Here is a 24261-nt window from a genome sequence, read left to right on the forward strand (position 1 = left end):
CAGTATGGGTTTTCATTGTATTCAACCGGGGTCGTGCCAGTGGGCTCCATGACAAAGCATTTCAGCTTCTCAGAAATGGCAATGCACTTCAGCAACAGCATTGAATCTTTAAGTGTATTTAAAATATATTTTAACCAGGGCATGGAAGTGAATGTCCCAAAATTGTGATGCAATGAACAAAAGCTCAAAAAAAGATAAGGTGAAAGAGAATGAAGAGAGGGCAGATAGCACGCTTCACAGCATCAGTGATCCGTGGTCAATTCCTGCCGCTGTCTGTCAGGAGTTTGTACGCTGTCCCCGTGACTGCGTAGGTTTCCTACAGGTACTCCAGTTTCCTCCCACAGTCCAAAGACGTACACATGGGTTATGATCGGTAAGCTGTGGGCACCAGAAACACAATGACTCTCACAGACTGCCCCCAGCACATCCTTGCACTGCATGTACAAGTGATAAATAAAATAATCTTTAACATTCAACAAGCAATTCTGTTTATTATTTGGGCCTAATTACATCTGGTCCTTGCTTCTTTTCATATCCATCATCCAAAATTTATTATCAGTTTCCCTGATATGAAACTAGCTGTGTTAAGATCAGCTTTAGGGACTTTATATACAGTATAAAGAATAACAACTCTTTCACACCTTCATGGGGTGGCGGGGTGAGATACATCGCTCTCCTTCCCTCCACTAGCCTGCAGGTCATCGTTGGGTAGGTGTAGCACCTGTTAAGCCCACCTGATCAGGGTCATGTGAAGCCATGGGGGCAGGTGGTGGATGGTTGTATGAGCAGCCGGTGCATATCACAAGTCCTGGTTATGCAACCACTGATACCCGGCAGGCAATCTCTGAAGAGTACTGATAATAGCTGGGGTCACTCGACTTGTAAAGACACTGCCCAGAAGGCATTGGCACCTCTGCAGTCATGGTCCATATCATAGGGCACGGCACTTAACATATGAGCAAAACACCCTCAATAGCTGAAGAAAGATCACTCCCTGAAAGAGAGATTTAGACATTTAGTCTTCTTATAATAATTAATCGTCCAGATCAGGAAACTTAAGAGGCAGAACCTCGACACTATATGGACCAAGGAAAGTCGGGAAAAGGCTGGCAATTAGGAAAAGCAGCTGGTGAGATTCTGAGGACAACTGGATCAACTTGAATTTCCAAAGTATGACCGCATGGTTCTATTATACATGGGAGGGCTACTAAACAGGGCTCTGGCTTTTGAGAGTTAGTATTTGTATAAACTAAAGACTTGAACTGATCAACTGGCAGGAGTGTTCACTGATATCATTAACCTCTCACTTTGGCAGTCTGAAGTACCCACGCTGTCATAGGCCGAATCAAAGGTGGTGACAAAAGAGCAGCTAAGAAGGAGACTGAAAATCTGGCTTTACCTATCATTCCGAAGCCTGGGTATGGATGCTACTAGTTTCACACCTGTTTGATACCTCTACTGAATACTTCAACCAAACAGCACTCTGAAAGTTGGTTCCACTTCTATATCTAACAGCAGGCTCAACAAGTTAGAACAGAATGGCTCTTAGTGAATTCAGTGAATGGTTTAACCTTGCATTTGAGTTTTGATACTCTTCTTTATTTCACTCTGTCCACAGAAGACAGATTTCTATATAGATGATTCTTAAAACTTAACGTAGAATGATTTGATACATTTGGGCACCTACTTCTATCTTCAAGGTGTGGCCTTAAAATAAATATTTAATGAAATAAGCAACCAACACCAGCTCACTGTAATTACAGATACGCAGAAGAGTAGATGGAAAAGAGGAACGAGACCAAGTGGCTGAGCACAATACTTCAACCAGACAGGAAGCATATTTCACTCTCCATCAGTTATAAATTACAAATGACAACTGAGGTAAATGAAAAACTGTAACACAGGTAATAGAGATATTTAACCTTCACCCAAACTACATCTAAGTGAGATGAAAATATAACATCTCAAACATTTTAAGAAGCTATAAATATCAAATTCACAGAAACGTAAAATACTGCACTTGCTGGAAATGTAAAATGAAAATAAATACTCAACAGGTCACAGTTTGAAGAAGGGCCACTGAACTATTTGTTAGTTATGTTTCTTTCTCCAATGACGCTGCTCATACTGCCGAGCATTCCCAACAGTGTCATTTAACATCACAGACTCACGTCTAGTCAAAATAATGAAAGAGTAACGTCTTGTACAGCAGCTTCTCCAGATAGTCCAACTTGCACATAGCAGTTAAATTAACGAAGCACTTTTGTCAATTAGGTCTTAAAAAAATTTGATTTTGATTACTTCTGCTCCATTCCAGGACATATTGTGACTAACACAAGGATGGGCTCTCAAACAGCACATTGGACCATGGATATACTGCAGCTTGACTGTTTATCTGAGAAATTCCTCAGAGCTGTTCCTCTGATGAAAGGGCAGAGGACGAACCATCTAACACTTCTACAGAACTTCCTCCACTCTTATACAGTGCTCCTTCCACACTTATAGAGAAGGTCCTCCACACTTAAAGAATCCATAAAAGGTGAAATGAAATGATTCAGAAGAATTTCATGAACTTGGTGCCCAGGAAGTGTTGAACAGTAGGTGCTCATTGTGCTACTCAGTGCCAGTATTTCTGATTCAGGAATGTTCAAATAAATATATCTTAATTAGTGCATTTGTGGATACTGGCCTTGATAGATCAACCATCAGTCATTAATTGTTGAGAAGGAATGGTTTAGAAGCCTATTATATAAACCTGCCTCAGAAGTACTGCATCTAATGAATTTAAAACCATTTAAAACTCACATTTATGTGAAGTACTTGTTAAATATCAAACATGACAATCATCTTGATTTCCTTGCACACATTTGTGGCACTGAAGAGGGCCAGTACAGTGTAAAATACTCATTCAAATCATCTCCGATCGACGAAGTTAAACAAGGCGCAAGATAATTTCTAACATGCATTAACATTTTCAATAAATAGCTGATTAGTGCTGCCATTATACTATGAATGTGAAGCTGAAATCTACAGGATTTAGGCTAAGCCTTTATCTCGCATCCATTTTGGTTATCTGATCTCTTTTAGCAATGTCCCAGTAATGTTCTTGAGGTATGCTTCCCTTAATATTCAGTTGATGGTTCTTGGCTATACAAGAAAGAAAAAGTACAAGTTAATCCAAAGGTAAACCTTGTTTCAACTGTGAAGAAACAAACAGTTCTTTACAACTCTAGAAGGAGTTTCAAGTTCAAGTTTAATTGCCATTCAACCAAATGAAACTGTTCCTCTAGGGCTAAAGTGCAAAACACAATACTAACAGCTCACAGCACATTATAGTTACAATAGCAGAAATACATACAGTCACACAAAGTATACAGTCCAAGTCCCTGAGTGGCATTGATGGTGCATGGGGTGTTGTCCTGGTCCAGCTTGTCTTCCGCTGGTCACAGTCTTTAAAGTTAAATAGACTTTAATGTGGAGAATTTGGCCTGTAAATTCAGATGATTAGACCCTTTGATTCTATGCTATGCAAGAACAAAATTGCTTATTCAGACTGGAATGTGACAGTGTCTCTGCTATGGAATTCCTACCAACAGGTTTGTGGCTGAAACAAGTACTAATATACCACTGTTGATCTGAGAAAATTAAACAAAAACAGAATGGACATTTGGAGTTTATTACACAATGGAACAAATCTTAGATTGGAAGGCAGGCAGGTTTTCTTTTAAGTGGCTTATGACTTAAAGTTAAACTTTAGTCACTTAAGAGTTAAGGAGAATCATTCTGGATGTCATTGTTGATTCACAAGTGCTGAACTGAGCTGGACTGCTAACTACAGAAAGGAGTTGGTATATTGATTACAATGTTTGTTTCTTGGGATTGGTTGCTTTATCATAATGGAGGACTGAGGACTGTGTGCCGCCATGACAATCGAAGTAAATGGGTGCTGGCCATCAACATCACAGCACATCAAATTTCATTCAGAGATACAGCACAGTAACAGCCCCTCTGGCCCAATGAGCATGTGTCACCCAATTACATCCATGCAATAATTTAGTGATTGGGTTCAATTCCTGCCGCTGTGTCTAAGGAGTTTGGGCACTCCCCCATGACCGAGTGGATTGCCCCAGTTTCCTCCCACATTCTAAGTGAGTAGTGAGTTGTGGATATGCGATGCTGGTGGCTGGAGGTGTGGTGACACTTGTGGGCTGCCCTCAGCACATCCTCAGACTGTGTTGATCATTGACACCAACAATGCATTTGACTGCGTGTTACGATGTACATGTGACAAATAAAGCTAATCTAATCCATCTAATCTGTGGGAGGGAATGTACAAACTCCTTATGGACAGTGATGATATTGAATCCGGGTCCCCGGTGCTGTAATAGCATAACACTAACTGCTATGCCACCATGCTGGCCAAGAGGAACTGCACAGAAGAGAAAACGCCATCGAAAATTTCTGCAGATCAACTGCTTACCTCATCCCAGCACTTTCTCTGAGCTTCCTGAAGCCAAGGTTAACAGTGATTTTTGGAACTCCTCGTTAGAAGCTTCAGGGATTAGGAACTCTAGCAGCAGATCCCATATGCAGTACACAAGATGTCTGCCGAGAAATTTCAAACACAGCAGAGTTACAGCAGAAATAAAACAATACGATCAGAAAGGAAGACAGATTTTCAAGAACGGTTTCAGGGTATAAGTATTGTAAAGACAGAGCTACAGGCAACAAGTGCTTGAGTACAAAAGCAAGCTAGTGTCGATAGAACACTACAGCAGAACATTACAGCTTAGTACAGGCACTTCAGTCCACGATGTTGTACTGACCCTTTAACCGACTCCATGATCAATCTAACTCTTCCCTTGTACATAGTCTTCCATTTCTCTTTCATCCATGTGCCTATCCAAGAGTTTTTAAATGCCCCTAATATATTTGCCTTTACAACTACCCTGGAAGGGCGTTCCATACACTCACAACTCTCTATGTAAAGAACTTATCTGTAACATCCCCCTATACTTTCCTCCAATCACCTTAAATAATGCCCCCCTGCCATTTCCACCCTGGAAAAAAATCTCTGGCTTGCCACTTGATCTATGCTTCTTATCATCTCGTATACTTCTATCTCTGCTCCAAAGAAAAAAAGCAAAGCTCACTCAACCTATCCTCATAAGACGTGCTCTGTAACTGGCAAATATCCTTTGCATTCTCTCTAAAGTTTCTACATCCTTCCTATAATGAGGCGACCAGAACAGAACACAATATTCCAAGTGTGAAATGGCTGGAAAATCTCAAAAATTTTATGAATTGACATCTATAAGCAAATATTTAATACATATGAAGCTCAGAGCCAAGGGGAACTGCAGAATTAAATTTGCCCAAATTGTCCATTTCCACTGGAATGAGATATAACCTTCAATTAACCTCCCTTTGAGATTCCAGACACACAGATGTCCACTACAATATTTCAGCAAATTATTTCACTGTTTGGACTTCAGCAGCTCACTGTTGCCTTCTCCGGGCAATGGGGGATTGGCCAAAAACGCCAGCCTTGCCAACAGTACTTGGTCCATATATCAATGACCTATATCTATTACTTAAAAAAACAGATGTCAACATTATTAAATTGCACAAATAAAAATTGCCATTCAGAATTGAGAAAATGAGGTGGGAAAGGATTGATTCATGTGGGGTACCCAGAATTAATGGAACAGGCTCAGGAGAATAAGCCATTGATAATGGAAGTTATTAATGACTGGATACATTACAATCTGGAAGTCCGACACAGGTAAAGCCCTCCCCACCATTGAGCACATCGACAAGGAGCACTGCTGCAGAAAAGCAGCATCCATCATCAAGGACCCCACCATCTAGGCCATGCTGTCCACTCACTGTTGCTGTTAGGAAGGAGGTACAGGAGCCTCACGACTCATACCACCAGGTTCAGGAGCAGGCTCTTGAACAGGTGGATGATAAAAATCTATCACATCATAGACTGCAGACAGATTCAGCATGGATAGATTACCATATTTTGGAACTTAAATTGGAATATTATTGTTGTGTTCTTTGTGCTGCACTGGATCCAGAGTAACAAATATTTTGTTCTCCTTTACACTTGGGTACTGTAAATGACATTAAACAATCTTGAATCTTGAAACATGTACCAAGATACAGTGAAAAGCTTGTCTCATATGCTGTTCATACAGATCAATACACAGTGCATTGAGGTAAAACCATAACAGAATGCAGAAAAAAGTGTAACAGAGAAACTGCAGTGCAGATAGAGAGGTCGATAATAATAGACATAAGGAGGTAGATTGTGAGGTCAAGAGTCCATCTGACTGTACAAGAGATCCAATGAGATACAAGCTGTCAACGAACCTGGTGGTCCATGCTTTCAGGCTTTGTATCATCTGCCTGATGGGAGAGGGGAGAAGATACAAAAGAAAAGAAAGCCATTCACATTGGCCTTCATAAATCAAAGTATTGTTTAAGACTTTGGGGAGGCCTCATTTGGAGTATTATGTGCAGTTTTAGTCACCTACCTACAGGAAAGATGTACCCAAGGTTGAAAGTGTACAAAGAAAATTTATAAGGATGCTGCCGGGTCCAGAGGACCTGAGTTTGAATAGGTTAGGACTTTATTCCTGGAACATAGAAGATTAAGGGGAGATTTGATCGAGGTATACAAAATTATGAGGGGCATAGATAGAGCAAATGCAAGCAGGCTTTTTCCACTGAGGTTGGATGGGACTTCAACTAGAGGTCTGTATGGGTTAATGGTGAAAGGTGAAAAGTTTAAGGGGAAACTTCTTCTCTCAGAGGTTCCTGAGAGTGTGGAATGAGCTACCAGCACAAGTGGTCCATGAAGCTTAATTTCAACATTTAAGAGAAATTTAGATAGGCGCACAGATGGTAGGGCTGTGATCCCGGTGCAGGTCAGTGGGAATAAGCAGTTTAAGTTGCTAGATGGGCCGAGGGGCCTACTTCTGTGCTGTACTTTTCTATGACTCAAAGAGAGAATGTCCATGGTGGGAAGAGTCTTTGATTACGTTGACTGCATTATTGAGGCAGCGGGAAGTATAGACAGAGTCCATAGAGGGACAGCTGGCTTCCTTGACATGCTGAGCTGTGTCTACAAGTCTCTGCAGTTTCTTGCGGTCATGGGCAGATCAGTTACCGCATACCATGACGCATCTAGATAGGATGCTATGGTGTATCGATAAATTTGATAAAGGTCAACTGGGACATGCTAGATTTCTTTAGCTTCCTGACGAAGTAGAGACAGTGGTGAGCTCTCTAAGCCACGGCATCTACGTGGTTGGACCAGGAGGAGCTATTGGTGATGTTCACTCCTAGGAATATAGTACACAGAAAAGGGTAGCTTATACAGTCAAACAAGATGACGTTAGCGATTTTAATCAGGGCCCCTTTCCAACACTGCAGCAACAACAAATATCTGACTGAGGGATTCATACAAACAAGGAAATTTGGAGAAGAAAAATCAGCTTGCAAGGGCTAAGACTTGTGTGAACTGGTTTTTTGAGAAAAGGGCTGATGACAGGAAATTTGAAACAGAGCAGAAGATAAAGATTAGTTTTATTTGACACATGGATGTCAGAGCACCTGGAGGAAACCCACGCGGTGAAGGGGAGAACCATGAATGAAATCAGCCACCGTGGTGAAGATGGGTTGAGTGAGGGCCTAAGAAAAGACAGGAGAGAACCAAGGGAAATATACAAGTGGGAACTCTTGGCAGACAATAGCAGGATCCAACTACACTAGATATAGTTAAACCAGAACTTATATCTCTTGTTTTGTCATGACAAGGACATCTGCCTAAGACATCTATGCTAGCTCTCAGAAAACTCCCAGCAGTCTATTCACCCACTTATTTCCTGAAAACCTACAGTACTGTGCAAAAGTCTTAGGCACATATATATAGCTAGAGTGCTTAACACTTTTGTACACTACTGTAAGTTGGTTAAAACAGGAAGGTGGTTGGGAAACAGAAATAAGAGTATTTAGCTTTGTATTAGCTCAGCAGTATGAAGTACTGGTAACTGAAAAGACATTATATATGGTACTGTGCAAGTCTTAGGCAACATAGCTATATACTGTATATGTGTCTAAGACTTTGGCAGAGCACTGTTTCTTCATTCACATGCCCAACAACTCCCCTCACCCCAACAATTCTCCTAGCGCTATAAAGCTGATAATTATCTGTTGCCACCTCTGAGGGGAAAAAAGATTAGCTTTGTTTGTCACACATACATTGAAACACACAGTGAAATGCGCCGTTTGTGTTAATGCAGTCCAAGGATGGGGTGGGGGGCAGCCTGCAAGTGTTGCCATATTTTAGGTACCAACATAACAAGCTCACAATTTAGTAAACCTTAGCCTAACCCGAACATCTTTGGAATGTGAGAGGAAACCGGTGCACCTGGACTAGAAGGCATGTCTTATGAGGATAGTTTGAGTGAGCTGGGGGTTTTCTTTTTAGAGTGAAGGAGGATGAGAGATGACTTGACTGAGGAGTACAGAATGATAGGAGGCATGGATCGAGTGGACAGCTCAAAGTCTATTTCCCAGAGTAGAAATAGCAAATACACAGAGGTATTATTTTAAGGTGATTGGAGAAAAATAGAGGGGGAATATCAGAGGTAGTTTTTTTTTGAACACAGATAGTGGTAAGTGCATAGATGATATTCGAAGCAGATACATTAAGGAGATTTAAGAGACACCTACTGTTGATAGGCACATAGATGACAGAATCTTGGAGGGCTATATTGGATGGAAAGGTTAAATTCGATTCAATTCAATTTTAATTGTCATTCATCCATTCATGAATACTCATGAATACAGCCAAATGAAACAGTGTTACTCTGGAGCCAAGGTGCAAAACACAGTACCAACAGTCACACACAACACAAAGCACGTACAAGATATCAACACATAAATGTATCAGTAAGATACAGCCACGCAATAAAAGAGTCCAAACTCGAGCCATAATGCCACAGAAATCTGCAGTGGACCACAAAAGAGTTTGTCTTCTGCCAAGTGAACACTGGGGGAGGCAGCACCGACTCCAGCCTGGACGCTGCACCACACTGCCCCCGGTGGAGCATACCAGCTCCGACACCTCTAGAGTAGGTTAAAATATTTTATGTTCTTTGTTCACCTTGGGGAAACTCACCTGGTCAGTGCAAAAATGTACAAATCCTACATAGACAGCCTCCTATGTCAGGAATGACCCTGGGCACTGGAGCTATGAGGTAACAGCAATAAATATTGCACTAATGTGCTGGTACTTAAGCATTGAGCCGAGTCAGTTACGACAGTTGTGTTGTTTCATCCTGGATCCAGTGAGTCTAAGCTGTGGTTGAACATGATATACAGAGATTGAGGAAACTATTCTAGCCCACAGCACTACATCTTAATTTAGTAGAATCAGAGACTTTTCTCAGGCACTGGGTCAAAATTTGAAAAATCCAGCAATACCCAAAGAGACTCTTGAAATGTGTTTGTCTTTGAGGACTCTCAAAAAAAATAAAAAGAAACATCATTATTTCTGAACGCTGTATACATTGTCCTCAAAGGGTTAGGAACAAAAGGCAGCTTTCCACCATGTGGTACAGAGTGACTGGAGGCTGAGGTGAGTGTGAAATCTTGACAGTTCTTTGAATGCAGCTGAATTTCAATTTTAGTCCAAATGAAAGTTTGAGGTATTTTTGATTAAAAATGCTTTACAGTGACTGGAATCTCGCGCCAAATGCATGCTGTAAATGGCGTCCAGTTCCTAACTAATTGGCATTTGGATCAAACTTCCAGGAGGTAGTGGATGCGATCCAATCAAATTTTAAAATGACTTTAAATATGAGCACAATCGATATACTGATTATAGCATTTACTTGTGTGGAAAAGCTACCTCATCTTCCATTGATTTAGTCATAAGCTGATATCAAACCAATAATGTGGAACATTGCCCAGGTACATGATATTCAGAAAAATCAACACATATCAAATCCAGGTAATTATCATTTAATCAGTTTCTTCTCAGTCACATGTAAAATGATATATGATGTCATCATCATGTTTCAGTTAGCACAGACCCACACCAAACCCCAAATCCAATGCCCTATTCAAAGCACAGTCACGGAATACCAGGCAGACAGTGGGCAAGATCCAACCACGTGCTCAAACATTCCCAGCTGAACACTGGGATTCTTTGGGCCACGAATACACAAGTGATGGAAGGGATGGACCATCTCACAACCATCTATCCAGCCCAAAGCACCTCCTGCCTCATATGTGTCAATCAGAGCCCACAGGACCAGAGGTGGAAGCAAGGTCCCAAGGAACAGTTCAACATGCTCATGAAGTCCAATTCCAGGTTTTTGCTAATTCACATCACACCTTGGTCCAAACAGCTGAATTTCAAAGGTGAGGTGTGAATGACTGCCCTTGACCAACGAGTACCTAACAAAATGTGATATCAGGAGGCCTTAATAACACTGACATTAATTGGTAACAAGGAGAAAACACTCCAATACAGTCGGCCCTCCTTATCCGCGGGGGATTCGGTTCTGGGACCCCCCACGGATACCAACATTCGCGGATGCTCAAGTCCCGTATTTAACATGTATCAGTGAGGTGGTCTTTAGGACCCAGTGGAACCCCAGACTTGATTTAACAAGTCTCCGTACGGTGGACATTAGGACCTGGTGGCACAGCTCTGAATCCGCAGTGTGAATGAAAATAAGGTGGGAAGTAATAACGTGATCGGAAAGAGGTGAAACGCCATCGGTAATTGGAATAGCGTTAGGCTACAGTCGGTCAACGATCGGAAAAATTTTAATGGAGAATGTGAAAGGCCCTGCCCCAATGAAAGCTACAATTATTACTAAGCAATGCAGTGGTTAAATTATTGAAATACGTATGTTCCTTAAGTGTTTTATATGCATAGAAAGGTAAAATATGTACTATATACTAAGAAAAACGTTTGACTAACTGACGCTAAATAATACCGGATGTACCTGTTCCAACTTCAAATCCGACTTAAAGACGGACTCAGGAATGGAACTCATTCATAACCCGGGGACTGCCTGCACTTTTAAGTCATTTCTGGATTACTTATAATAACTAATACAATGTAAATGCTATGTAAATAGTTATTATACTGTATTGTTTAGGGAATAATGACAAGAAAAAATAGTCTGTACATGCTCCAGCAACGAGTGCTGGAGAGAGAACTTCCGGGTTTTCCCGATCCGCGGTTGGTTGAATCCGCGCATACGGAATCCGCAGATAAGGAGGGCCGACTGTACTTGGAGTTAGGCAGAGAACAGACAGCAGTACAGTACAGGCCCTTCACCCCACTATGTTGTGCCACCTTCTCAACCAACTCCAAGATCAATCTAATGCTTCCCTCCTGTACTGCCCTCTATTTTCCTTTCATCCATGTGCCTAAGAGTTTCTTAAACATGTCTCACGTATCTGCCTCTACCACCATTCCTAGCAGTGTACTCCACATTCCCAACACTCTGTGTAAAAGACACATGCTGCATAGAATGAAGGTGAAAGTTAATCATCTATATTATAAAGACACCTAACCCTTTCAGGAGAAAGTTTTACACTGCAAGTGTAGTAAATAATTTGCCCAGAGTTGATTTCACTGTGTTCTGCCTCAAGAGGCACTGTTCATTCTATACGGCAATTTGTTTTATACAAACATCACTTCCTGTTCGTAAGTTGTTTTTTTACATCATTTCCTATGTGGGTTAATATTAAACCATATTTGGCAATGAAAGCATATATTTGGTATGCTTTTCCTACTAACCTTTTGAAAGAAACCCTAAAAATCTAATGCTTGAAGACATATCCTGCCCAAGAAATGCTCTACTTAAAGCAACATAATCACAGCCATGGTTTATTGGTTTACTTAAATGCAATCCGGCATGCAACATCTGTCCACAATATCAAATACTTAATTTCTAATCAATTTTTTAACATAATACAGTACTGTACAAAAGTCTTAGGCACGTATATAGGGTGCCAATGGCTTTTGCACAGTAGTGCAGTAATACAGTCGGCCCTCCATATCCACAGGTTCCGCATCTGCGGATTCAATCAACTGTGGATCAAAAATATTCAAAAAAAAATTCCAATAAGTTCCAAAAAGCAAAACTTGAATTTGCCGCGTGCCGAGCATTACGCTGAATCCACATGAATAAAGTGATGTGTAGGCATACCCTACTGTAGCCTCCCGCCATTTCACAGATTCTCAGTCTCTCTCCAGCACTCGTTTGAGCATTGTTCGCCTCGCGTCTCGTTCGTTCGCTACTTGTGTTGTGAGCGAAAGGAAGGAGTTTAAGGTTAGCAAGGGATGACTGGCTAGCTTTGTAAAGTCCTCAAGAACTTAAAGATCACGGGAGAATCGGCATCGGCTGATGCTGAGGCAGCATCAGTGTTCCCAGAAGAGCTATGATGGTTGCGTCTGTACCGAACATGTACAGACTTACTTTTCTTGTCATTATTCCCTAAACAATAGCATTTACATTGTATTAGGTATTATAAGTAATCTAGAGGTGATTTAAAGTATACAGGAGGATGTGCGTAAGTTATATGCAAATACTACGCCATTTTATATAAGGGACTTGAGCATCTGTGGATTTTGGTATCTGCGGAGGGTCCTGGAACCAATCCCCCATGGATACCGGGGGACGACTGTATTATGTTTTGCACTGTACTGCTGCTGCAAACAAAAAAAAACAAATTTCATGACATATGTGAGCGATGATAAACCTGATTCTGAAATGGGTCTCTGTTGTGGACTGAGAGTGGGAAGGGGGCAGGGAGAGGGGAATCATGGTTGGAAAAGGGGAAGGGAGAGAGGAGGGAGCAGGAAGCACCAGAGAGACATCTTGCAATGATCAATAAACCAATTGTTTGGAATCAAATGACCTTGCCTGGTGTCTCAGGGCTGGGTGTGTCTGTACCCACGTCACACCCTGCCTTTGGCATTCTTCCTCTGCCACCTCACCCATACCCCTCCTCATCATCCTTTGCTCCTACCAGATTTACAAACTCACTCTCCGCTCCACATTGAGAAATACAGTACTGTGCAAAAGCCTTAGACACCCTAGCTATATATATGTGCTTAAGAGTTTTGCACAGTATTGTATCAACTAAAGCTTTCCAATAAAAAAACTGACAAGTAAATGGCTCCAGGTCCTTTCCTATGAATGAGATTTTTTAAAATGTTTAATGAGCTATGGGTCACCTGAAATCTATATCCTACAGAGCTTTCCAAGGCACAGCTACAAAGCTAGGCTTTTCCTCTGCACCACGAGATGTCTCCAGAGTCCTGTAACACCTATGGGCAGCCAAGAATACCACACAAAAAAAATTAACTGCAGATTTCACTTGGTCTCATGAAGATTGGCAAAGTAGACAATACTGCTACCAAACATTTGGTTCAACTTAGGTACAGTAATTTCATACAATTTGATATGAACTGAATGTTAATTTACAGTTGAGGCCAGATTTTCTCAAGACTTCTGTACTGAGAGGTTCTGCAGTCAATTTTCACCGTAAACTTTCTAATGAGAACATCCGTCCGAGAGCACTAGTGAGAAATACAAATCATTTTTGACTGTCACGCCTCAGTATGCTCTATTGGAGAGTCACTGTGCATCTGCAACACGGTTGGGGAGTTTGTGCCTTGAAAAGTTGGGAAACTGACAACACTTGCTCAGCTCACGTGCCCGCATGGTCAGCTAAGCAAAACTGGAGAAGCTGAGAGCATTCGCAAAAAATGAGAGGATTATCAGTAAGATGCTACCAATTAGACAAATGAAATTGTAAAGCAGCCAAACCCTTAATTTTATTGTTTCTTTAATGATCACTGGCAAATATATCAGTGTTTCTGCTTGCTGTTTCACTCAGTAGATAAATGCAGTGCTCAACTTGCCTAAATTGAATCAGAAACAGGTTTAATATAACTGACATATATCTTATTGCATTGAAATAAGAAATGTGTTGATTTGCAGCAAGTCCAGTGCAATACATAAAAATAAATTACGATAAGAAATATATATTAAAATTTTAAATCAATTAAGTAGTGCAAAAAGAGAGTAAAAACAGTGAAGCAATGTTCAAGAAGATTCATTATCCATTCAGATATCTGATGTTGATAGGGAAGAAGCTGTTCCTAAAACGTTAAATGTGTGTCTTTAGGCTCCTGTACCTTTTCCCTGATGATAGCAATGAAGCATGTCCTGGGTGATGGGGGTCCTTAATGATGGATGCCACCTTTTTGAGGCATTGCATTTTGAAGATGTCATCAATGCTGATCAGTTCGACCCAGTTGACCGTCTAATCCATCTTTGGAAAGTGGGAGGAAACCGAAGCAAATCCACATGGTCATGGGACGAATGTACAAATTCCTTACAAAGAGCATCGGGAATTGAACCCGTGTCACTGGCACTGTACAGTAATAGCGTTATGCTAACTGCTACACTACAGTGCTGCCACAAATGTTGAGACCCGAGTGAGATTTGAACTCACGACCCCTGGTTTACAAGACCACGCTCTACATCCTGACCTATGGAATTATGTCGATGGTAATTTATTACATTGCAACAGTGACCATACTTCTAAAGTTCTAAATGCTATTTATTTGGGAAAAACATGCAGATGCCAGAAACTAGAAATAAAATGCTGGAAATATTCACAAGATCAGGCAGCTCCTCAGGAGCGAAACAGAGCTGATGTTTCAGGTTGATTGTCTTTCATTAGGTCAGATGAAAAGTCATTAAACTGAACATATAACTGTTTTCCTTTCTCCAAAGATGCTGCCTGACCTGTTCAGCACCTCCAGTATTCTTTGCATTTACCTTTTTTTTCATTTACACACAGGAAATTCATCCTGGGATTGATGCCAAGGATCAAGGCCCGAGGATGAATTGGAAGTCAAGCCCCGTTGTTCAGAGCAGAGTCAGCAAATCTCTGCGAGTCCACGGGGAGGTTGAATCATGATGTCTGCAGGCCCGAGACCATGTCTGCTGGAGACCTGTCCTGGCGTTAAAGGACTATATATATATAAATGGGTGGGAGGGAGGAATGAGGCTTGTTTTTGCTGTTGTTGTTGTGTTCTGTGTTGTTCTGCCGAGCATTGTGGGAATGCTATGTTGGCACCAGATGTGTGTGACAGTAGCAAGCTGTTCTCAGCACACCCTCGGATGTGTTGGTTGTCAATGCAAAGGGCACACTTCACTGTATGTTTCTATGTGACTTGAACCTTGAATCACAAATTAGGCATCCCAGTGAGGCTGCATTTGTTACTTGTTCCCAGACATCCCTGGATTCAGCTAGAATTGGCCTGCTGGACCACTTCAAAACACATTTGGGTTAACTACACTGTCAATATGCAGAAATCTTTATAGGCCACCTAGGATAACAATTTCCTACCCTAAGGGAAATTTGCAAATTGGTGCTGTCACATCACAAGATTTTGAAATACATCATCTCTCGCTCTCTTTCATTCTATTTGCTAGTGGACAGTCAGTAAAACCTGATAGTAAACATCCAAAGTTCAAAGGAAATCTATTATCAAAGTACATATATGCCATCATGCACAACCCTGGGATTCACTTCCTTGTAAATCCAAGAAACACAATAGAATCAATAAAAGACTATACCCAACAAGATGCACAAACAATGTGCAAAAAAAACAACAAACTGTGCAAATAGAAAAAAAATAATCAATAAATATTGAGAACATGAGAGGGAGAGTTCTTGAAAGTGATAAATGAAAAAGGTGAATAAATAGGAAGGATGTTGAACCTTTTACTCAATGTCAGCAAGACCAAGGAGCTAATTAGTGACTTCAGGTGGAGGAAACAGGTGATTAATGAGCCAATCCTCATTGGAAGATAAGAAGTGGAGAGGCTCAACAACTTTAAATTTCTTGGTGTTATTTCAGAGGACCTGTCCTGGGCCCAGCACGCAAGTTCAATTCCTAAGAAAGCATGGCAGCACCTCTACTTCCTTAGAAGTTTGCAAAGATTTGGTATCACATCCAAAAATTTGACAAAATTCTATAGATGTGTGGTGGAGAGTATATTAACTCTCACAGCCTGGTATGGAAACACCAAGGGCCTTGAACAGATAGTGGATATGGCCCTGTCCATCACGGGCAAAGTCCTTTCCACTGTTGAGCACATCTACACAGAGCGTTATTGCAGGAAAGCAACATCCATCACCAGGGACCCCCACCACCCAGGTCATGCTCTCCTCTCACTGCTGCCATCTGGAAGGAGGTACAGGAGCCTCAGGGCTCACACCACCAGGTTCAGGAACAATTATTACTCCTCAACCATCAGGCTCTTGATCCAAAGGGAATAACTTCATTCACCTTCACTTGCCCCATCATTGAAATGTTCTCACAACCTATGGACTCACTTTCAAGGACTCTTCCTCTCATGTTCTTGATATTTATTGTTTTTTTATTATTTCTTTCTTTTTGTATCTGCATAGCTTACTGTCTTTTGCACACTGGTTGAATGTCCAAGTTGGTGCAGTCTGTCACTGATTCTATTATGGTTATTATTGATTTATTGAACATGCATGCCTGCAAGAAAATGAATCTCAGGGTTGTATATGGTGGCATATATGTACCTTGATAATAAATTTACCTTGAACTTTAAATAAGCACTAAATCATTGAGAACATGAGATGAAGAGTCGGTGAAAGTGACAAATGAAAATACATTCTTGGAAACAACTGACTTTTTATTTTACAAGTTGAACTGAGTAAGAAAATTTCCAATTTTATGTAATATTAAGCCTAAAGATATCTGTATCATTTTGGCTGCATCATATAAAGAAAAAAATACAAGAACAGGCATTTACTAACATGAAAATAAACATGTTTAGAATCTCAATATCCGAATAAAGCACTGCAAATTTCATTGGAACCAGATGGAAAATCAATTTTCTAATTGGCATTGCTGATGGGGGAATTATTTTTTCCAGTTTTATAAAGTCTATGGGACTCATTTTTTAAAGTTAATGGTACAATGTTGTAGTGTAGGTGGCTTGTGGTGAGGTTAAATGAATCACCTGAATCTTCACTGTAGAGTAACTTTATCCAATAACGGCTACTCTCTGCTCTAATGAAGGACTATCAAATATATTCTTGGACCTGACTTCTCAGGGAATATTGGGAAAAGCAACTTTCCCATATGGAAACCATCCTCCTTCCTTTCTATGATTATAGGTCCCTAAACATTTTCAAATAAATTTTCACCATTTTGGAGGATGCGACACTCAACCAAAAAGATTTTTTTTTCTCAACTATTGAACTCTCAGCAGTTTGAAAATCTTTCTAATACAGTCACTTACTATATTTTTAAGTTGTGTTAAAATACGAGGGGTGATTGATAAGTTCGTGGCCAAAGGTAGAAGGAGTCAATTTTAGAAAACCTAGCACATTTATTTTTCAACATAGTCCCCTCCTACATTTACACTCTTAGTCCAGCGATCGTGGAGCATACAGATCTTGGACCTCCAGAAAGTGTCTACAGCAGGGGTGATTGATAAGTTCATGGCCTAAGGTAGAGGGAGATGTTATACAGCTCTCGTTACATGCACGTGTAGTTCAACAGTTAAGAGTGATTATGCAGAAAGTTTGAAGTTAATAACTCATCATGGGTGATTGATAAGTTTGTGGCCTAAGGTAGAAGGAGATGAGTTATTAACTTCAAACTTTCTGCATAATCACTCAAAGAGCTGACCTGCATGTGCATGTAATGAGAGCTGTATAACTCATCTCCTTCTACCTTAGGCCATGAACTTGTCAATCACCCATCTGTGGACACTTTCTGGAGGTCCAAGATCCGTATGCTCCACGACTGCTATACTTAGTGTGTAAATGTAGGAGGGGACTATGTTGAAATATAAATGTGCTAGGTTTTCTAAAATTGACTCCTTCTACCTTAGGCCACAAACTTATCAATCACCCCTCATATTTAGACCATTAAGACCATAAGATACAGCAGCAGAATTAAGCCATTTGGTCCACTGAATCTGCTTCACCATTTCATCATGGCTGATCCATATCCATCTCTGCCCTAATCTCCTGCCTTCTCCGTAATATCCCTTCATGCCTTGACCAATCAAGAAGCTATCAACTTTTGCCTTAAATATACCCAATGACTTGGCCTCCACAGCCACTTATGGCAACGAATTCCACAGATTCACCACTCTCTGGCTAAAGAAACCATTCCTCATTTCCATTCTAAAAGGATGCCCCTCTATTCTGAGACAGTGTTCTCTGGTCTTAGACTCCCCACCATAGGAAACATCCTCTCCACATCAGGGCCTTTCAACATTCGATAGGTTTCAATGAGATCCTGTGCTTATTCTTCTGAATTTCAGTGAATACAGTCCCAGAGCCATTAAAAGCTCCTCACATGATAAGCTTTTAAATTGTGAAATCATTTTTGTGAACCTTCTTTGAATCCTCTCCAATGTCAGCTAATCCTTTCTAAGATATGCGGCCTAAAACTACTAATGATACTCCAAGTGAGAACTCACTAATTCTTTATAAAGCCTCAATGTTATATCCTAGTTTTTAAAGTTCTTTTAATCAACTTTACTATATCATTCTATTTATTTATTGCTTGATTGTTTGATTGAATTTGCACAGTTTGTCTTCTTTTTCCGCCTGATACAGGAATTGCAAGGCATCTGACTGCAAGACTCTACAGAGTATTGCCAGAACTGCTGAGAGGATCGTTGCAGTCTCTCTTCCACCCATCAGAGATGTTTATCAGGAGCGCAGCACATGCAAGACCTTAACATTATCAAGGATTCCTCCATCCCACCCGTCCCACAATCTCTTTGATCCCTTATCATCAGGCAGGAGGTACCGTAGCATCAGGACAAGAACGGTTAGGATGGGGAACAGTTTCTCCCCCCAGGCTGTGAGATTACTGAATTCTCTGCCACCATCCAGGTTTCATCACTTATGAAGTGCCAGTAGCATTATACTGTTTACTTTTGACTTGTGTTGTAATGTACCTTATGCTAAATGTCAATCTGCTGGAATATTATTTGTCAATTTATTTGTGGTAATATTACTTTATGTGTTATGTGTGAGTTATATGCACCATGCTGTGCACCTTGGTCCAGAGGAACAAGGTTTCGTTTGACGATATACATACGAATGGTTGAATAACAGTATACTTGAACTTAACAACTTAACTTCTGCACATTGGTTGTTGGTTGGTTGTATGTAGTTTTTCACTAATTCTATTGGATTTCTTTGTTCTACCATGAATGCCCACAAGCAAATGAATTTCAGATTTGTAAATGGTGACATATACGTACTTTGATAATAAGTTTACTTTGAACTTTAATCAGTTGTGATTTTAATAAGAGCTACATAATGTGGCTATTGTGGCTTGATGATTTGAATTATTTTGCCTCGAGCATAAAATCAAAATTCCAGCATGTTTCCGTAAAGTCTTTAAACCACCTTGCCTTACAGTTGAATTTCTGTGCCTGAAGTAAATCATTGCCTTGGGTTAAACTAGTCTGAGTTATAGGGAAAGGATGAACAGGTTATGGACTTTATTCTCTGGAGTGCAGGAGAATGACGAGAAATTTGAGAGAGGTATACAAAGTTATTGATAGGGTAAATACAAGCAGGCTTTTTCCATTGAGATAGGTGAAACTAGAACTCAGTATCATAGGTTAAGGGTGAAAGGTGAGCTATTTAAGGGGAATCTGAGGGATCTTCACTCAGAGGGTAGTGAGTGTGTGGAACGCGCTGCCAGCACAAGTGGTGGATCTGGGTTCGATTTCAACATTTAAGAGAAGTTTGGATAAGTACATGGATGGGAGGGGTTTGGAGGGCTAAGGTCGATGGGACTAGGGAGAATAATAGTTTGGCATGGACCAGAGGCACCAAGAGCCTGGTTCTGTGTCAAAGTCAGCGCCACGGTAGCATAGCAGTTAGCACAACGCTATTACAACTCGGGGCATTGGAGTTCGCAGTTCAACTCCGGTGTCCTCTGTAAGGAATCTCTATGTCCTCCCTGTGAATGCATGGGTTTCCTCCCACAGTCCAGAGACAAATCAGTTAATAGTTTAATTGGTGATTGTAAATTGTTCCTTGATTAAGCTGGGTGGGTTGCTGGTGGTGTGGCTAGAAGGGCCTATTTTGTGCTAGATTTCTAAATAAAATAACTAAAATAAATGACTCCATGACTGTAATGATGTAAATATGATTCAAACATATGAAGCTACATTTTAATAAATGTGAGCTATGAGGAGGCGAAGGGGCTCCAATGTTATGTGTTACAGACAAGTCAGATGAGTGGAGAAATGCAACTCAATATGGATAAATATGAGATAAATACTTCAAACATTTACACAAAAAAACATACCAATCTAAGAACCTTGCACCTTGTAAAGCTGAATAGGTTATTTCAATTCCAAGTGGATTTTTCTGTGTGCCAACCTGTTTCTAAATACAGAAATGACCATTACAATTCTCAAATTCTGTGTTGGACCCACCTGTTTATCAGCGGATCTTGCAGTGACTCCAGCACTAACTGCCAACTTTTCTCATAACCCTCCTCACCAAGAACTTCAGGAATCAGAGCTGTCAAAACAAAAGAACATTTGTTTAATTAAAAGATACAAAACTAATCATTATTTAAGTTAGAGCAAGAAACAATTTTGCTGGAGGAACTCAACTGGTTACCTATGGAGAGAAAGGAGCTGTTGATATTGTGGGTTTAAACCCAGCACCAGGAGTGCACAGTATTACTAAGTTATTTATTACATATTATATATGGGACCCTTACCTAAGAAAGGATGTGCTGGCATTGGAGAGGGTCCAGATGAGGTTCACAAGAATGATCATGAGAACAAAAGAGTTAACATATTAGGAGTGTTTGATGGCTCTGGGCCTGTACTTGCTGGAATTTAGAAAACTAAGGGGGTGGAATCTCATTGAAACACCGAAAGGTCTAGGTAGAGTGAACAGGGAGAGGGCGTTTCCTAAAGTAAGGGAGTCTAGGATCAGAGGGCACAGCCTCAGAATCAAAGAACATCTCTTTAGAACAGAGATGAGGAGTAATTTCTTCAGGCAAAGGTTAGTGAATCTGTGGGATTCATTACCACGAGCAGCTGTGGAGGCCAAATCATTCAGTATATTTTAAGCAAAGTTGATGGGTCTTGATCAGTCAAAGGATACAGGGAGAAGGAAAGAGAATGGGGTTGAGAGAGATAATAAACCAGCCATGATGAAAATTTTAACTAACTTACTTCCTATCTTATTTTTACTACAATCACTTCAGCAACCCACCCAGTACTCACCTTTAAGCACTCTTCATCTAATGTTCTTGACATTTATTGCCTATTAATTTAATATTATTTATTTTTGTATTTGCAGTTTATTGTCTTCTACACTCTGGTTGAACACCCAAGTTGGATAGTCTTTCACTGATTCTGTCATGGTTATCTTTCTGTTGATTTGTGGAGTATTATGCCTGCAAGAAAATGAATCTCCGAGTAGTTTATGGTGACACATATGTACTTTCATAACAAATTTACTTTGAACTTTGAAAGGCAAAGTGAAAGTCAAAGCAATTTTTTTAATAAAACTATACTTACCCTGAGATTCATTTTCTTACAGACATTTGCAGGAAAATAGAGAAATACAATAGAATTTATGAAAATGTGCAAAAGAAGACAAATAGTGCAAATAATAAAAGAAGATAAATCAATAATACTGAGAACATGAGTTGTTGAGTCTCTGAATGAGAGAGACTACGGCATCATTAACAACTCGCAAACGCATGATGCAATTACCCAGAACTGTATTGGACCACTTCCAGGTACTCCACCAAATCAAACAGCATCCGGATCAAGACCCTGGAACGGCATTGTGACATCTCCCCACTCACTTACTACAGTAGGTTAACAGGGCAGTGCACAACCCCTTTCCAAAAGGAAAATGACCTCATCACGAATGCCCAAACTCTGTAAAGGTATAAAACAACTTGCTCATAGTAAATGAATGTACACAGCTGAATCTAAAATTTCAATGCCTGCATCAATATCACAAGGAATATGATTGTAATAAGTGTGGAACCATCCAAACCTTGCCAAGTCATCAATGATGTTACTGTATGTACACAAGTACCCTTGTCTTTCCGAGGTGTATCAGAAAAATTTGGTTTCTACACGAGTACCCTTGTCTTTCTGAGGAGGGGAAGAGGAACGTGGTTTGTGCACAAGTACCCTTGTCTCAAAGAAACAGTCCAAATGTTAAAAGGCCTGAATAGGTTAGATATGGCAAAGTTATTTCCTGTGGTAGGGGAGTCCAAGACAAGAGGGAACAACTTCAGGAAAAAAGGACATCGTTTTAGAACTGAGATGCAGAGAAATTACTTTGTTCAGAGGGTGGTAAATCTATGGAATTTGTTGCCACGAATGGCTGTGGAGGCCAAGTCATTGGGTTTATTTTAGGCAGAGATAGATAGGTTCTTGATTAGCCAGGGTATGGGGTGAAGGCAGGGGAGTGGGGATGACTGGAAGAATTGGATCAGCCCGTGATTGAATGGTGGACCAGACTTGATGGGCCGAATGGCCTACTTCTGTTCCTATATCTTATGGTCTTTCCAAGGTGGATCAGAGTAATGTGCTTAGTACACAAGTAACCTTGTCTTTCCAGGAGGGGCAGAGGAATGTGGTTTAGAAACATAGAAAACCTACAGCACAATACAGGCCCTTCGGCCCACAAAGCTGTGCCGAACATGTCCTGACCGTAGAAATTACCTAGGGTTACCCACAGTCCTCTATTTTTCTAAGCTCCATGTACCTATCCAGGAGTCTCTTAAAAGACCCTATTGTATTCGCCTCCACCACTATTGCCAGCAATCCATTCCATGCACTCACCACTCTGTGTAAAAAACTTACCCCTGACATCTCCTCTGTACCTACTCCCCAGCACCTTAAAACTCTGCCCTCTCGTGCTAGCCATTTTAGCCCTGGGGAAAAAGCCTCTGACTATCCACACAATCAAAGCCTCTCATCATCTTATACACCCCTATCAGGTCACCTCTCATCCTCCGTCACTCCAAGGAGAAAAGGCCAAGTTCACTCAACCATGTTTGTAGACGAGTACCTTGTCTTTCCAAGGTGGGATAGACAAATGTGGTTTGCACACGAGTACTATTATCCTACTGAGTTGATCACAGAAATATGGTTTGTACACGAGTTCCCTTGCTTTTTCTGAGGTGGGGCAGAGAAATGTGGTTTGCACACGAGTACCTTTGTCTTTTAGAGTTGGATCAGAGAAATGAGATCTGTACATGAGCACCTAATCTTTCCAATGTGGATTCTAGAAATGTGATTTTTACCCGAGTACTGTTGCCCTTCCGAGGTGGTGCAGAAAAATGTGGTTTGTGCATGAGTACCCTTCTCTCTCCAAGATGGGGCAGAGAAATGTGGCTTGCACATAAGTACTATTACCCTTCTGAGGTGATTAGAGAAATGCAGTTTGTACACGAGTTCCCTTGCTTTTTCTGAGGTGGGGCAGAGAAATATGGTTTGCACACGAGCACCCTTGTCTTTCCAAGATGGATCAAGAAATGTGATTTGTACACGAGCACCCTTGTCTTTCCAAGATCACGCCGAGAAATGTGGTTTGTACACAAGTACTGTTGGCCTTGGGGTGGGGCAGAAAATGTGGCTTGCACACCAGTACAATTGCCCAGAAGGCGATCAGTAAAAGGTGGTTTGTAAACAAGAACCTTTGTCTTTCCACAGTGGATCAGAGAAATGTGGTTTGTACAGAGTACTATTGCCCTTCTGAGGTGAACAGAAAAATGTGGTTTGTTCATGAGTACCCTTCATCTTTCCAAGGTGAGGTAGAGAGATGTGGTTTGCACACAAGTACCCTTGTCTTTCAGAGGAGGGGCAGAAGGATGGGGTTTGTACACAAGTACCCTTCTCTTTCCAAGATGAAGCAGAGAAATGTGGTTTGCACACAAGTACCGTTGCCCTTCCGAAGCGGATCACAGAAATGTGTTTGGAAAACAGTACCTTTGTCTTTCCGAGGTAGATTAGAAAATGCGGTTTGTACACGAGTACTGTTGCCCTTCTGAGGCATTCAGAGAAATGTGGTTTGCACACAAGTACCCTTGTCTTTCCAAGGTGGATCAGAGAAATATGGTTTGTACAC

General features: G+C 40.8%; 1 protein-coding gene across 1 annotated transcript in view; it reads right to left on the minus strand.

Moving 5' to 3' along the window:
- Positions 1-464: 464 nt before the first annotated feature.
- snx19b (sorting nexin 19b) overlaps positions 465-24261 on the minus strand; it is a 206328-nt gene continuing 182531 nt past the window's right edge. The window contains exons 10-12 of the mRNA XM_073029578.1: positions 20583-20670; positions 4481-4605; positions 465-3147 (exon numbers count right to left, since the gene is read on the minus strand). Coding sequence (XP_072885679.1) covers positions 4482-4605; positions 20583-20670 — 212 coding nt within the window. The 3' untranslated portion in view covers positions 465-3147; position 4481. The remainder of the gene's footprint in view (positions 3148-4480; positions 4606-20582; positions 20671-24261) is intronic.

This window comes from Hemitrygon akajei, chromosome 26, assembly GCF_048418815.1.
Source record: "Hemitrygon akajei chromosome 26, sHemAka1.3, whole genome shotgun sequence".
Lineage (NCBI taxonomy): Eukaryota > Metazoa > Chordata > Chondrichthyes > Myliobatiformes > Dasyatidae > Hemitrygon > Hemitrygon akajei.